Genomic DNA, 12,646 nt, shown 5'->3' on the forward strand with positions numbered 1-12,646 from the left:
ACTCACTCCAGTTAAGACCTGCTCTCCTCTGGGATGATGGTGTCTTCTGGAGTTTGTATGCCCATCTATCCCTTTCTAGATAGCATCAGGAAACCCTTGGTCTTCACACAAAGGCGACCCCTAGTCAATATGTATAGTCCACTGGCTGCTGAATCCTTATCCCCACTGGTCCTCACGGTGAGACAACGTGGGCAGGAGGGAGGACAGTCAGTGGGTACGGACACCACTATTTATGGTGGCAGCTTAGTCACCACCCACATGGCATGGCTTACAGGAAGGTATAGTTATTCCTCAGAGGTCCAGGGTCTGACCCAAAGCCACCTTCCTAAGAAGGGAAGAGCCAGGCTGAAAACCCAGGAAGTGCACACCCAGCAACACTGTCTCATTTAAGGGAGAGACCACTTCTGAAGGACCAAGAAACAAACACATTAATGAACTCCTGACTCCCACGCAATATTCTGCCTGTGAGTGGTCAGGCCCTGCTGACACTGAGCTGGTGCCTTGGAGCATAGACAAGGCTGTCAGTCAGAACACTAACTGTTGACTCATCCTAGGCATGGCTGGGTTTCACTATATGCTCTGTGGTTCTGTCCCTTGTGGTGACCCATGAGTCATGGACAGTTCCAAGCATCAGGAAAATCAAGACAACTCTTACAAGCTGAGCTGCACCAGCATAGAACCAACAAAAACTTAGAGAGGATGGATGCTGAGGACCCTGCACAGGGTGGAGGCCGGAATACCTGGATGGCCTCACTATGTCAAGAAAGTCACTTCAGTTTCTAAGGCCTAAGATCCTAATCTTTGAGATGAGGACAGTAATATCCACTCTACCTACAACACAGGGATTAAAAGAAAACACTGAAACTGTTTTGAAAATTGCCATTATTATTATCTACCTCCAAGGAATGGTTCTCAACCCAGTAATTGCCCTTGACCACTGTCCTCAGTTTGCTGATGACACTAACTTACCTTGAAGTAACGGTGACCATGTTGGGAATAGTTCACACACACTGTCACCAGGACACTAAGATTGCAAGGCACAGGCTGAGGCTTCCAAAGGCCTTTGGAAACACCAACTAGGCTGGAACAGTGTGAGCTGGCATCAAATGCCTCCTTGCCCCATTTGTAGCAGCTGAGAGAGGGCTGAGGGCTTGAGTATGCAGGTCCTGAGACGTGGAGCCAACTCACAGCAGACCTGACAGGCAAGATGTGATCCAAGAGGAATAATGAAGGGACAGGGATTCCTCCCTCCCCAAATATCTCCCAAGGACAGAAACATTACCAGCAGGGATTACATGGTATACAGAGCACCTCTGACATCAGTGATTTTGTCTTAGAAAATGACTCCATATCACATTTCAAAAGGCATCAGCCAATACGGTCCAGAAGTTTGTGTAATCAAGAGAGACAATGCCCAACTAGATTAAGGGCAAAACCCTTACTGCTAGTCCTCACTAGAGGGCTCAAGGGCCATAATGAGGAAGACTTCTACAGCTCAAGATGGCCATCTTGACAGACCCTGTCTTGCTGTCACTCATGGTCAGCACCCAGCATCTGCCACCAAACACTGCCCAAATCAAGGGCTCTTCCATGCAAGATGTTGCTGTGTGTCCAGATCAGCCCAGGACCCTCTCCTTGTCCATATCACTGTCCTTGGACTGGTTCATTAACTCCTTTTCCTCTCCCCTTATCTCTCGATGTTAAATGTTACTCTGTTTGATGTGGAATGTTTAATCTAAACATTTACATATTAAGTATACTATTAGGTATGGTTTGCAGGGCTGACTGACCTGTGGAGTGGCTTGAGCCTACGTGCCCACAGTTCTGACTACCGAGTGAATGGGAAATCCTAAGAAATCCCTCCTTGGAAACTCCATGGAGCACATGGATTTTATGACTGAAATAGTATCAATAAAAGCCTGACCTTGTAGAAAGACACAAATGTTTACGGACCTGATTATGTCTGACTTTGTCCTACTCACAACACATGGGTTCTCCCTCAAAATTTCTTTAAAATGCGTTCATTCAGTGGAGAGTACAACAGGTCCCCCAAATAATATCATTTCATTATAACACTGATGAGATAAAAATCACTTCCTGGCTGGGGCTACCGTCTGCATGCAGGTGGCATGTTCTCCTCTCTCGTTTGTGTGGGTTTTCTCCGGGTATTCTGGTTTCCTCTCACATCCCAAAACTGTGCATGTCAGACCAGGCAAGTGGGCTGTGATCCCAGTGTGAGTGAGTGTGGGTGTGTGTGAGTGCGCCCCATGAGAGGGTGGCACCCTGTCCACGGTAGGCTCATGCCTGGAACCTGGAACTGCTGGGATAGGCTCTGGCCACCTGAGACCCCGTAAATAATTATCTTTTTCTTATTAATCTTCCTTAAGTGTACAGCTCACACGTGTTTCAAATGCTTAATACTAGAAGTGTTTTAATCTTTATTTAGAATTTTGGTGATGTTTTTGTGACCAGAAATATGCCTAAGAACTTAACTCTTGTTTATAGTAATTAGCCTATGGTACTGCTGATTTTGCTCTATGTCCGTCTGCTTAAAGTCGCAGTTTCCAAGAACAGACTGATGATGTTAAGAGATGACTTACTGTGCTACAGCAAGCCACTGAACACTGTGACATGATGACTATCTTCACTGATGGAAGGTACTATTGATACAAAGTGGAGGAATGGAGCCCTGCATAGTGGGAGCAGGTCCTGAAGTGCACCCAGGTACAGCAGCCCAGGCTCTGATGCTTCCCTCAGAAGTATGTGCACATCCCTAAGGCAACAGGGTCAAGCTGTGAGGGCAGAACCTTTTAACTCCCCTAGGGCCTCTCATGCATAAATCTCAATGGGTTCTGCTCCCTACCTGGGGATAAGACTAAAGCCACTGCAGAATGCAGAACTCACTGTGAGAGTTCTTGAAGCAAGATTCTTAAAGGTGCCAAAAGGTTCAAGTTCACTCTAGGGGCTGACCCAGGAAGGGGTTCCGGGAGGGGTGTGTCTGCATCTGCCTGGCCGTCTTCCTCAGCAGTCCTGCTTCGCATCAACAATCAGCTGACCTTCTGAAGGTTTGCTCTGCATCAGGCCAGGAGAGGCGGGTATCTGCCAGTGTCCAGGTGGGACAGATGGGATGTGGCCAGCAGGTATGCTGAGCAAGTCACAGGGCCAGGAAGCCAAGCTGCTATTGGGCAGGTTCAGAGGACAGGACAGGCCCCCTGGGGTGTGAGTCCTACCCATGGAACACTGCACCTGGTTTTGCTGCTTATTTAATTTTAATTTTTTCAACTCAGGTAGAATATACATACCAACTCTTTGACTTTTTCAAAAATACTTTGACGCCAGGAACTAAAAGAAAACCATACCTTCAGGGCCATTAGACTAGGTGATTTCTGAGTGTCCTTTTTTCCACTCTGCCATTTGCTGGTTTTATGAATGATGGCCTGTTTTGCAGATCCAGCCCAGCAGGTGAGCCGCAGACCTCAGAGTCAGACTCATGAGGGGGCGATGAACTCAAATGCACAGTAAGCACCGACCACAACCTACGGGGGAGGCCCCACATTTATCAAGTCATCGCGTCCAAATGCACATGGAAGCAGCAATTTAATTCCTCCCTAGCAAGTTCAAACTATTCGGGACAGGCTCTGTCCTTTGATCTCAACCTCCCTCGCATTCCATCCTACGAAAAAAAAATTCCAGGGAGCTTCTCTTTTTCTAAGGGAAGTGTGGTAGATTTTTCTGGAAAATAAAATTCTATTTTGAATACATTAGGACATTTCATTCATTAAAAGAAACTCAGAAGAGAATCCTTGGGAAAAGGGAAATTTTTCTATAAAAAATTATTCATACCTCTATCTTGTTTATATTTTCAATCTTTACATATTATTCAGAGTAAGATCCACATACTATATAGGATCTTGAGAATAAAATGACAATTCATACTTAAGAGGTGATATGTTATTATGTATAAGAAATTAATTAAAGTTGTTAAAATAATGAATTTTAAATATGCCAGATGTACTATTCCACCTGGTTCATCCTCGATTTTTTCGTTTGTTTCCAGATAGCAAAACTGTCTCAAAAGGTTGCACATGTAGAACTATAAACTGACAACATCACAGTGCAGCTCCTGTTGCTGAATCTCCCAGCTGAGAGGAGCAAGGGTGACACTGGCGCAAGGTGCGTGAACTACTGGTTCTGGGCACTGTCCCACGACTATGCGAGCTGCAAAGGAGCCTTGGCGCCCTTGGACTTGGAGCTGCATGGTCTCCTCTTGCTCACTCACACTTCCTTACCTGCTTCAGCCTGCAGGGACAGCCAGGGGATGTGGGGAGGAGCAGGCCCCACAGGTAGCCAGCTGAGGGTTCCAGGCCCACTTATGGTCTGCGGAGCTGGAAACCAGTTTTGGAGCCCATCCTCCCATCTGTGAGATGGGCTGACCACTCCCACCTCAGAGTGGGCTACAGGGAATTAACTGAGATTAAACGGACTGACCCCTAACAGAGGCTGAGCACACAGCAAGCACTCCAGCCCCTAGTTCCTGCTTTTTTGCAACACCCACAGCAAGCACACAGAGCATCCTCAAACAATATCACCTCCAGACAGCGGCACATTCAGAAAGGCACAACACAATACCCTGCAGGGCCACTGTGCTCAGAACACAGTCATGGTCCCAGAAAATAACAATCACTTTGGAGTTGGGGGCCCCAAAGAAGTCCAGTGATTTGCCCCAGACCAGTTCACGGGCAGAGGGCAGACCCAACGTGGCAGGAGGTGCTTACACCCACCCTTGGTGCCAGCTGTCACAAACTCCTGAGTTAAAGAATCATCTCAATGTCTTCATCTCAACATTTTATATCCCGTACAATCTTTACATAGTAGCATTTGTTTTATTTTATTTTTCCTCCTTATGTTTGTCTCTAGATGGGATTATGGATAGCAATTTTTCTTTCTTCTTGCTAAATCAGTGTTTTCTTATTTTTCTATACCAAAATATCCTGCCATAACAGGAACCCAAACCTGTTTCAGCTGTGAGGTGTCTGCTCCTATGGGCAGAGAGGAAAGGCACCATTTTCCTCCCTCCTCAGCACCCATTCAGACAAAAGTGGTAGTAAGTATTCAAGTACCAATCTTAGGTCCCAGAGGGGCTTGTGGCCGTGGACCCGTGGTTCTTCCTACAAGTGAGCACAATATTCACAACATGAATGACAGGATGGGAGTTGGAAAGAACACACTGAGCCTTCTTCAGAGGCCTCCTGGAACTCAGTCAAGACCATAGTGACCCTTGCAGGCCACGTCGTTCCTTCCTCATCAGAAAACTACAACCTCCACCTGTCTGCCTCTCAGCCACCAGAGCTGGACATGGCCCCAGTACCCCTAGGGTCACCACCAGAACTGGACAGGGCCCTAGCACCCCTAGGGTCAAGGGCACAGTCACTCTCTGACATAATGACCACACAGTGGGAACCGGCAGGGGCCATGGGGAAGGGTGGCAACATCACACCTGCTTACATGCCCCCTGCAATGTGCCACCAGAGATGGGCCTTCCTCAGTGCCATTTCTCACATGGGCAGATGCAAACCCTCAGCACATGTGCTAGAGGCCCCAAGTTCCACAGTCTCCTTCCCAGAAAGTGCAGCACTTGTCTTCCACGGGGCAATTCTCAAGCCTCCCAGTGTGACGGAAAGCAGCAAGCGTGGTTCCCACATGCAGAACCCATGGCACCCCTGTGTGAAGTACACTGTGAACTTGGCCACAGAAGTGACTCTTGCAGCCATTCTGCAACTGTCTGTTGAGGACTCCAGGGTCAGAGGCACATGCCTGGTGACTCCACAGAAGGCGCATCATGCCAAGTGAGTGACAGGGACACCCTCCCAGCAAGGTTCACGTCGGGGATGCTACCTTGGGCGGGAGGAACCAGCTGACCACATGGGGGCTTCATAGTTTTCAGGGCAACACTGCCCATGCCATTAAGCTCCTGAGACCTATGTGAGTGGGAATTTAAATGCTGATGTTCCAGAGTTACTAGGTGCTACCTTTCTGAACCCCCAGGCACAGAAGACAAGAACGGATTCAATGTTAGCATGTGTGCAAAATGCACACCAGGCCCCTAGAACTGTGCCTGGCATGCAGTCAATGTTCAAGAAATGCTGCCTCTATTATTATCAAATACCAGACCTATCATGAGCATATACTTAAGGTAATATGTATACTCACAAAGTTATCAACCACATTAGCCAAATAATCATTTAATTCAAACTAAAAGCTCAATCAAAATGTCCCATTTGCCCACCAATTTTACCTATATAAAAATTCACTAGGTAAGAAATACAAGCATAGGACTGAAAGCTAAAAAAAAAAAAAAAAGACTGTTGAGAATCATGTCATGCTGAAACATATTCTAGAATGAAAAGCAATTATGTGCTCCTGACACTCTAGTCAATACTCCTAAGTACCCATGCACACGGAGGTGGTCCTGTGTGTCTGGGAGATCATCTGAAACTTTTGAGTCAAGATATTCTGGGCCCCAAAATGAAGAAAGCATGTTCTTACTAAAACTGATCAGCATTTCTTAGAGTAAGTGAATAATAATATGCCAATAGACTAAAGTAGCTTAGAAGGCAATTAGTTCTGCTTCTGGCTGAGAAATAAAGCAGAAAAGTTTAAATATCTACAATAGCTAAGGTTAACTTATGGATCTTTAATGCTGGCATTTCATTAAGCACATGATAAGAAAAAGAGTCCTTGGCATTCTCTTCTACCCCTCAGAGAGCCTACGTGGCTTCACACTGCCCTGTCCTCTGTGGTACCATGGGGAGGGAAGGCAATTTAAGTCTCAACCAGAGGTCAGGAGCAGGCGACTTGGCCCTTGGCACATGTCTGACTGGGGGCTCTGCCGGGGCCTGAGGCAGATGGTCAGGAAGACTCCTGGACACGGGGCATGCTGACAATACTATCCCCTCCCAAAGAGCACATAGCCGACTGTTCCCTGAGCTCGTCTGCAGACTGGACCCTGGGCCTGAGAGTACTGCTCCCAGGGACAGAGACTGTATCTACCAACAGCCTATCCTGGACCAGTGTTCCACAGCCATGTCGATTTACTCGCATGTCCCACTATACCAGAGGGCATTTTCATGAGGATGCAGAAGTTCAGACTCAAGTCCAAGGACACACTCAGTGAGAACATGAATAGGATATCCTGCGCTCTGGCCTACACCCTTGGGGCCCCTCTCTGCACAGTTCATTGGCTCCTGCACTGCAGGGCATGCTACACGAACTCTGTGTCAGAGATAAGAACAGAGAGACTGACGGGTTATGTCTTGAAGTCACACGGCAGCATAGCCAGTGTGGCAACCTTGGCCTCTTGGTCTGTGAGCAATTTCTGCTACAACATGCGGGTGACCAAATCTGTGACATAAAATATCCTGGCAAAAGCACCTCAGCACAATGAATAATGAAGAAAGCATAATATAACAGTAAATAAATATCAATAATAATTCCTAAAGAGGTTCAAATTACAGCAATAACGAATCCATTTTTACACTTAATTGATAGAAAAGTAAAAAAAGAAGATCCATTGATTTGAGGGCTTCAGGAAAAGAGGCACTTCTTAGCTGCTGATGAGCAACTGGCAACAAAGAAGCATTCTGTTCACTGTCATAAAACAGTATTCCAAACCCAAGAATTCATCTCTAGGAAATCATTTTTTAAATAAAGAGATATGTGGAAAAAGCGGTTGATAATACCATTAACTTATAATACTGGGAAACTGGGCTTCCCAAACACCTATCCCCAGACAAAATCAGTCATGGCATTCATTCCTTTACAGCACTTTACATCTTAGGGCGGGGTCTCTGCATGTCTAAACCACAAGCCCAGCCCCTGGTGAAATACCTGCTTCATGTAGGCATAGCACATGGTCTCTGCGACACGTTTGCCTTCATCATAGCAGGCCCGAGGTCCTATTGGATTCACGTGGCCCCAGTAATCTTCACTTTGAGGGTGGACTTCAGGATCTATGATGGGAGAAAAGTGAGATTGTTTTCATCTTTCCTTTTTCCAGTTCACATCAACAATGCATATGTATGATGCAAAAGGGAACTTTGGAAAGACCCATTTAGAGATGGAGCGATGTATTCAAGAGGCAACCTCAGGTTTTCAGACCATTCTCTGAGTTCCAGTAGGACATGATGGTCTTACTTCTGATATTAAGCAATGACAACATTTTACTTACAGGAAAAAAAAAAGAAAAAGATCAAGCCTCCTAATTTTAAGTCTTCCCTCTCTTCCGTAAATTGTTCTTAACTTTTAGAGTGCTACACAAATTACAACGAAATAGAATCTATGTGAAGAGCTACATGGTTTTGTTTTATACTTATAAAATTGATAACTGGAGCAAAACATGTATTTATTGAAAAAATTAAAAACACAGCATCTCTGGAACACTATGACTTTGACATGCACCATCAGCTGAACAAATGTGGGACCCATGATGAGACAATGTGGAAGCTCTTGTAGGGCAGGTGGAGGGATGGGGTGTCCCCTGGCAAATGGCTGCCTGTTCTTCTAGCACACATTTTACACTCCCAATTCCTGTTCCTCCAGCTTGTAAATCAATCACATTTTAAGACGCACCAGGGGAACAGACTATTGGAAGAAAACACGTAACAAATTCTTTTTTTCACACAAGTATATTTCTGGAATGTGAATAAACACCTAATTTATTTAGTAACGAAGAATTTTATACATACTTGAGTACAACTATGATACAAAATGTTTTAAGTCTTTGCCATGAAATCTGGACCAAAAAAAAAGAAAGCATTGTTACAGATTCCCATCTTGTTTATCTTACCCCTGAGTTGTCTGACTTGGGACTCAGTGGGCCTGAGCAAGTGCAGGGAGGTAAACAGACAGGTATCCTGCCACATGTCTGCTCAGCCAATCCCTCCAGGTCAGCATAGGCTCTGTGGCAATGCAGAAGCGGGCTGCAAAGAAAGGGCTCTGTATCTGCTGCTGTAGTTTAAAATTCCCTTTAGAAGGGCAAACTTCTCACTGCTCAGTGAGAGAAAAGTTCTAAGGAAAATACTTTCTGAGAGAAGGGAACCATTGACTTAAATTCACAGAGAAGTATCAGATAATTGATCTCAGACCTTTTTCTGGGGATCTTTGACAAGAGCTGGGCAAGCTACACTCCAAAAGAGACAGTCATAAATTTGGCAAAGGACAAGAAAGAAAAGGCTGGGTACGCCCATCTGTCCCTGGACTGGCACCGTCTGGACTGAAATGCCCAGCATGCCAAGCTTCTAAATAAGCTCCCTCACTCATTGTGGAGAAAAAGCAGGGAAAACTTACATTGTTAATACAAAAATAATTTTCGATCATCTCCCCTTTCTAGCATTCTGTGAGGCTAAGACGTTAAGCAAATGCTCCACCAAAGTTTACTTTGGTTATTCAAGGTCAGAGGAGAGCACCTGTGACTTCCACAAATTACACTCTACAATTATTTAGGAAGCCTAAGGAACACAGGCTCCTGTCAGACATGCAGATAATAAATGAGACAAGTGGGGGAAGCAGTGTGGGAAATGTCACTGTGCCCCTCTCAACAGATACCACAGGTAGGGAGGGGCACACTCTGCTCTTTTATTAACAACTGCCCACGACTTCAAAAAAGTAGACTATGATATAAAATATATAATCTCTATGTAATCTTTTCACAGAGATTACAAAGAATATCACTGCATTTAGCAGAATTTTTGTTGCTATCTTTTATTCAGTTTTCTTACTTAAAATACATACATACACACACACACACACACACACACACACACACACACACCTCTTCCAATTTTACCCTCTTACTTCCTTCTCTTGTCTACAACAATAATGTAAAATAGAAAAATTACATCATGCCAGGACCTGGCTTCCACTGCATCAGCTAAGCAGTTCTACAAACCTTGCACACCCAACTGGTTTGGGGCTGAAGAGGAATCAGTACAAATTGAAAATAGAGCCCCTGGTACCCACTCCTCAACTCCTTTCCAGGCAGTGGGAGAGAGGAAGGCTGCATCGTGGTAAAACAAGCTCATGAGTTTTCTGACACTACCTGCTTAAGGTTCTTCCAGAACTCGTTATACAACAGGGAAGGGAGTCAGTGCATGTCTCGTCTCCCCGGAAGCTTTAAAGGTCAGCCTAAAGGCTGGCCCATGAGCTCTCAGGAGGCCAGGCAAACAGCATGCATGACTTACACAGAAGAATGACGTGCTAGCCAAACAGGTAAAAAGATCCATAGAGAGCATGATTTCTGGGGTGCTTTCAGAGCAGAGTGACAGAAACACTTCTGTGGAGTCATAAATGGTGGATCTTTATTGGCCAGGTGACAGGGTACAGTCCTCCAACAGCGTGTGATCAAACAAGAGAAGTCGTCCCACCCGGAGGAGGAGCTTGGCGACCCGGGAGGCTGACAGGCAGCCTCTTGTGCACAGAAGGAGCATGGGCAGGCTGGGCCTCCTCAGAAATGAACCTTGGACTCATCTGAGACAGGATGAGAACAGTCCAGGGCTGGAGTGAGCATCCCCTGAGAGAGCCCCCACTCACCTCCATACACCTCGGATGTGGAGGCCAGGAGCAGGCGGGCACCGACTCGTTTTGCCAGCCCTGTAGAAAACAAAGACAAGATAAAAGAGACTCAATTTACATGTGCAGGCATATTTTTTGCTGGCCAATTTAAGCAATGTTTTAGTATTAAAGACATTTAATTATCTATCCAATTATCTGCTCTTACTGCATCTGCTTTGGAACCAAAATAAAAAACAAATGCAGTAAGGAAAACACAAATGGATTCTCAGAAGGCCAGTATTTTGTTGAATACTTGTTGTAAGCGAGGCCAAATGCAGAATCTGTTAGTTTGATAAAGTGTGATTTGAGGAGTTTTGTAAAGACTCCTCTGCCATAAAATATTGGGAAACTTTACCTTGGCTGGCAGAGGCAAGGCCCTTCTCTCCTTAACTTCCACAATGGTCCACCTGCCACTTCCTGAACATGTCCTGGGCTCTTGCAACTGCCCATGCCACCCTGTCTGGGTAACTCTCCACCCATTCTCCTTCCTCCTTTGAGGTTTAGCTTAAGCAGCACCTTCTCCAAAGCAACTGCCACATTGCTGAATGCTGCTCTGAACCCCTTTCCTGGACTGACAACTCACATGTAACTGACCAGAACATCATTATCTATGGTGGTCAAGTAAGTACGGAAAGTCTTCCAAACTCATTCACAGAGTCCCAGCATGCAGTGGTTCATTAGAGGCTCCAAGAAGCCCCCTGACCTTCACTAACCCTGTACTTAAGACAGGGGACATACCCCTTCCCCAATTGCCACTACACTAGACGGGGCTCTGCTGGACACCCCTCAGCTCTGCCCCCTACACAAAGCAGGGGCCAACACATGCCCACAAAGCACTGCTAGGAGAGTGAGATGAGGCAGGCAGATGCAACCTATATGCACTTCTAGGTGAGGCTGGGTGGGGTGGAAGAATTCTAGCATGAGGGAACCAGGGTTAGTGTGTCTGACAACGTAGTAGCACCAAAATGAAGGATGCTGAAATCTTTTTTCCTGATTGAATCCTTTATTTTGAGATATTTGTACATTCAAATTCAATTGTACAAAGTAATACAGGGACCTCATGTATCTTTTATCCAGTTTCCCCCAATGCTAGAACTTGCAAAACTAGACTATGTCACAACCAGGACATTGACGTAGATCTGATCAGTGAATATTTCCACTGAAACGGACATTCCATTGATACAAGTGATAGAGCATTTTCATCTCCACCAGGATCCCTCACATAGCCCTTCTATAGCCTCTCCTCTCCGCCTCCCCGCCGTCGCTGACCCCTGGCAACCACTAATCCATTCTCCATGTCTATAATGTCATTTCAAGAATGATACATAATTGGAACAAGACCTCTTGGGACTGAATTTTTTCACTGGGCACATTCCTCTCAAAATCTATCCAAGCTGTAGTGTCTATCAACAGTTCCTTCCTAATCCATTGCTGTGTAAAATTCCACGGGATATATGCACTGCTATTAATCATTCACCTAATACAGGATGTTCTGGTTGTTACTAGTTTTTGACCACTACAAATAAAGCTGCTATGAACATTCATACGGGTTTCTGTGTGAACATAAATTTTCATTTCTCTGGGAGAAATGCCCAAAAATACAATTACTGAGTCATACAGTAAGTGCATAGTTTTTTTTAAGAAAGTGTTAAACTGTTTTCCAGAGTAACTGTACATTTTATATTCCTCTACCTGAGGTCTTCCTAGTTGTCTTCTCTGAACTTTGGTCAAATACACACATCACAAATGCAATGTATTGTATTTCAAACACAACTGAGTTTAAAGATTTTGAAACCAGGACTATTTCTCTATTATTTTCATAGAATGATTTAGGCAGGATCCACGGAGGCAACTGTCGGGAGTAAAGCCAAGGAAGCTATCCTGCTGCTGTAGTATCTGGGTGTTACGAAAAGCTTTCATCAGAGGAAGAAATCTAGCACAGGGTCTGCGAGGTGGGCAAGTTACATAGAGGAAAGAAGAAGCCAGGCAAAGTTCATGGCATCACAAGACGGTTAATGACAGCTCCTCTCAGTTCCGA

The 12,646-nt window shown here is 45.2% G+C and overlaps 1 protein-coding gene across 2 annotated transcripts in view; it reads right to left on the reverse strand.

Annotated features, from left to right (window-relative positions):
• UXS1 (UDP-glucuronate decarboxylase 1) overlaps nucleotides 1-12,646 on the reverse strand; it is a 94,235-nt gene that overhangs the window by 21,189 nt on the left and 60,400 nt on the right. For both annotated transcript variants that reach the window (XM_012435652.3, XM_012435651.3), the window contains exons 8-9: nucleotides 10,588-10,647; nucleotides 7,888-8,009 (exon numbers count right to left, since the gene is read on the reverse strand). In XM_012435652.3, coding sequence (XP_012291075.1) covers nucleotides 7,888-8,009; nucleotides 10,588-10,647 — 182 coding nt within the window. The remainder of the gene's footprint in view (nucleotides 1-7,887; nucleotides 8,010-10,587; nucleotides 10,648-12,646) is intronic.

The sequence above is a fragment of the Aotus nancymaae genome, unplaced genomic scaffold (genome assembly GCF_030222135.1).
Source record: "Aotus nancymaae isolate 86718 unplaced genomic scaffold, 86718_ANA_hifiasm-v0.15.2.pri h1tg000155l, whole genome shotgun sequence".
In the NCBI taxonomy this organism is placed as follows: domain Eukaryota; kingdom Metazoa; phylum Chordata; class Mammalia; order Primates; family Aotidae; genus Aotus; species Aotus nancymaae.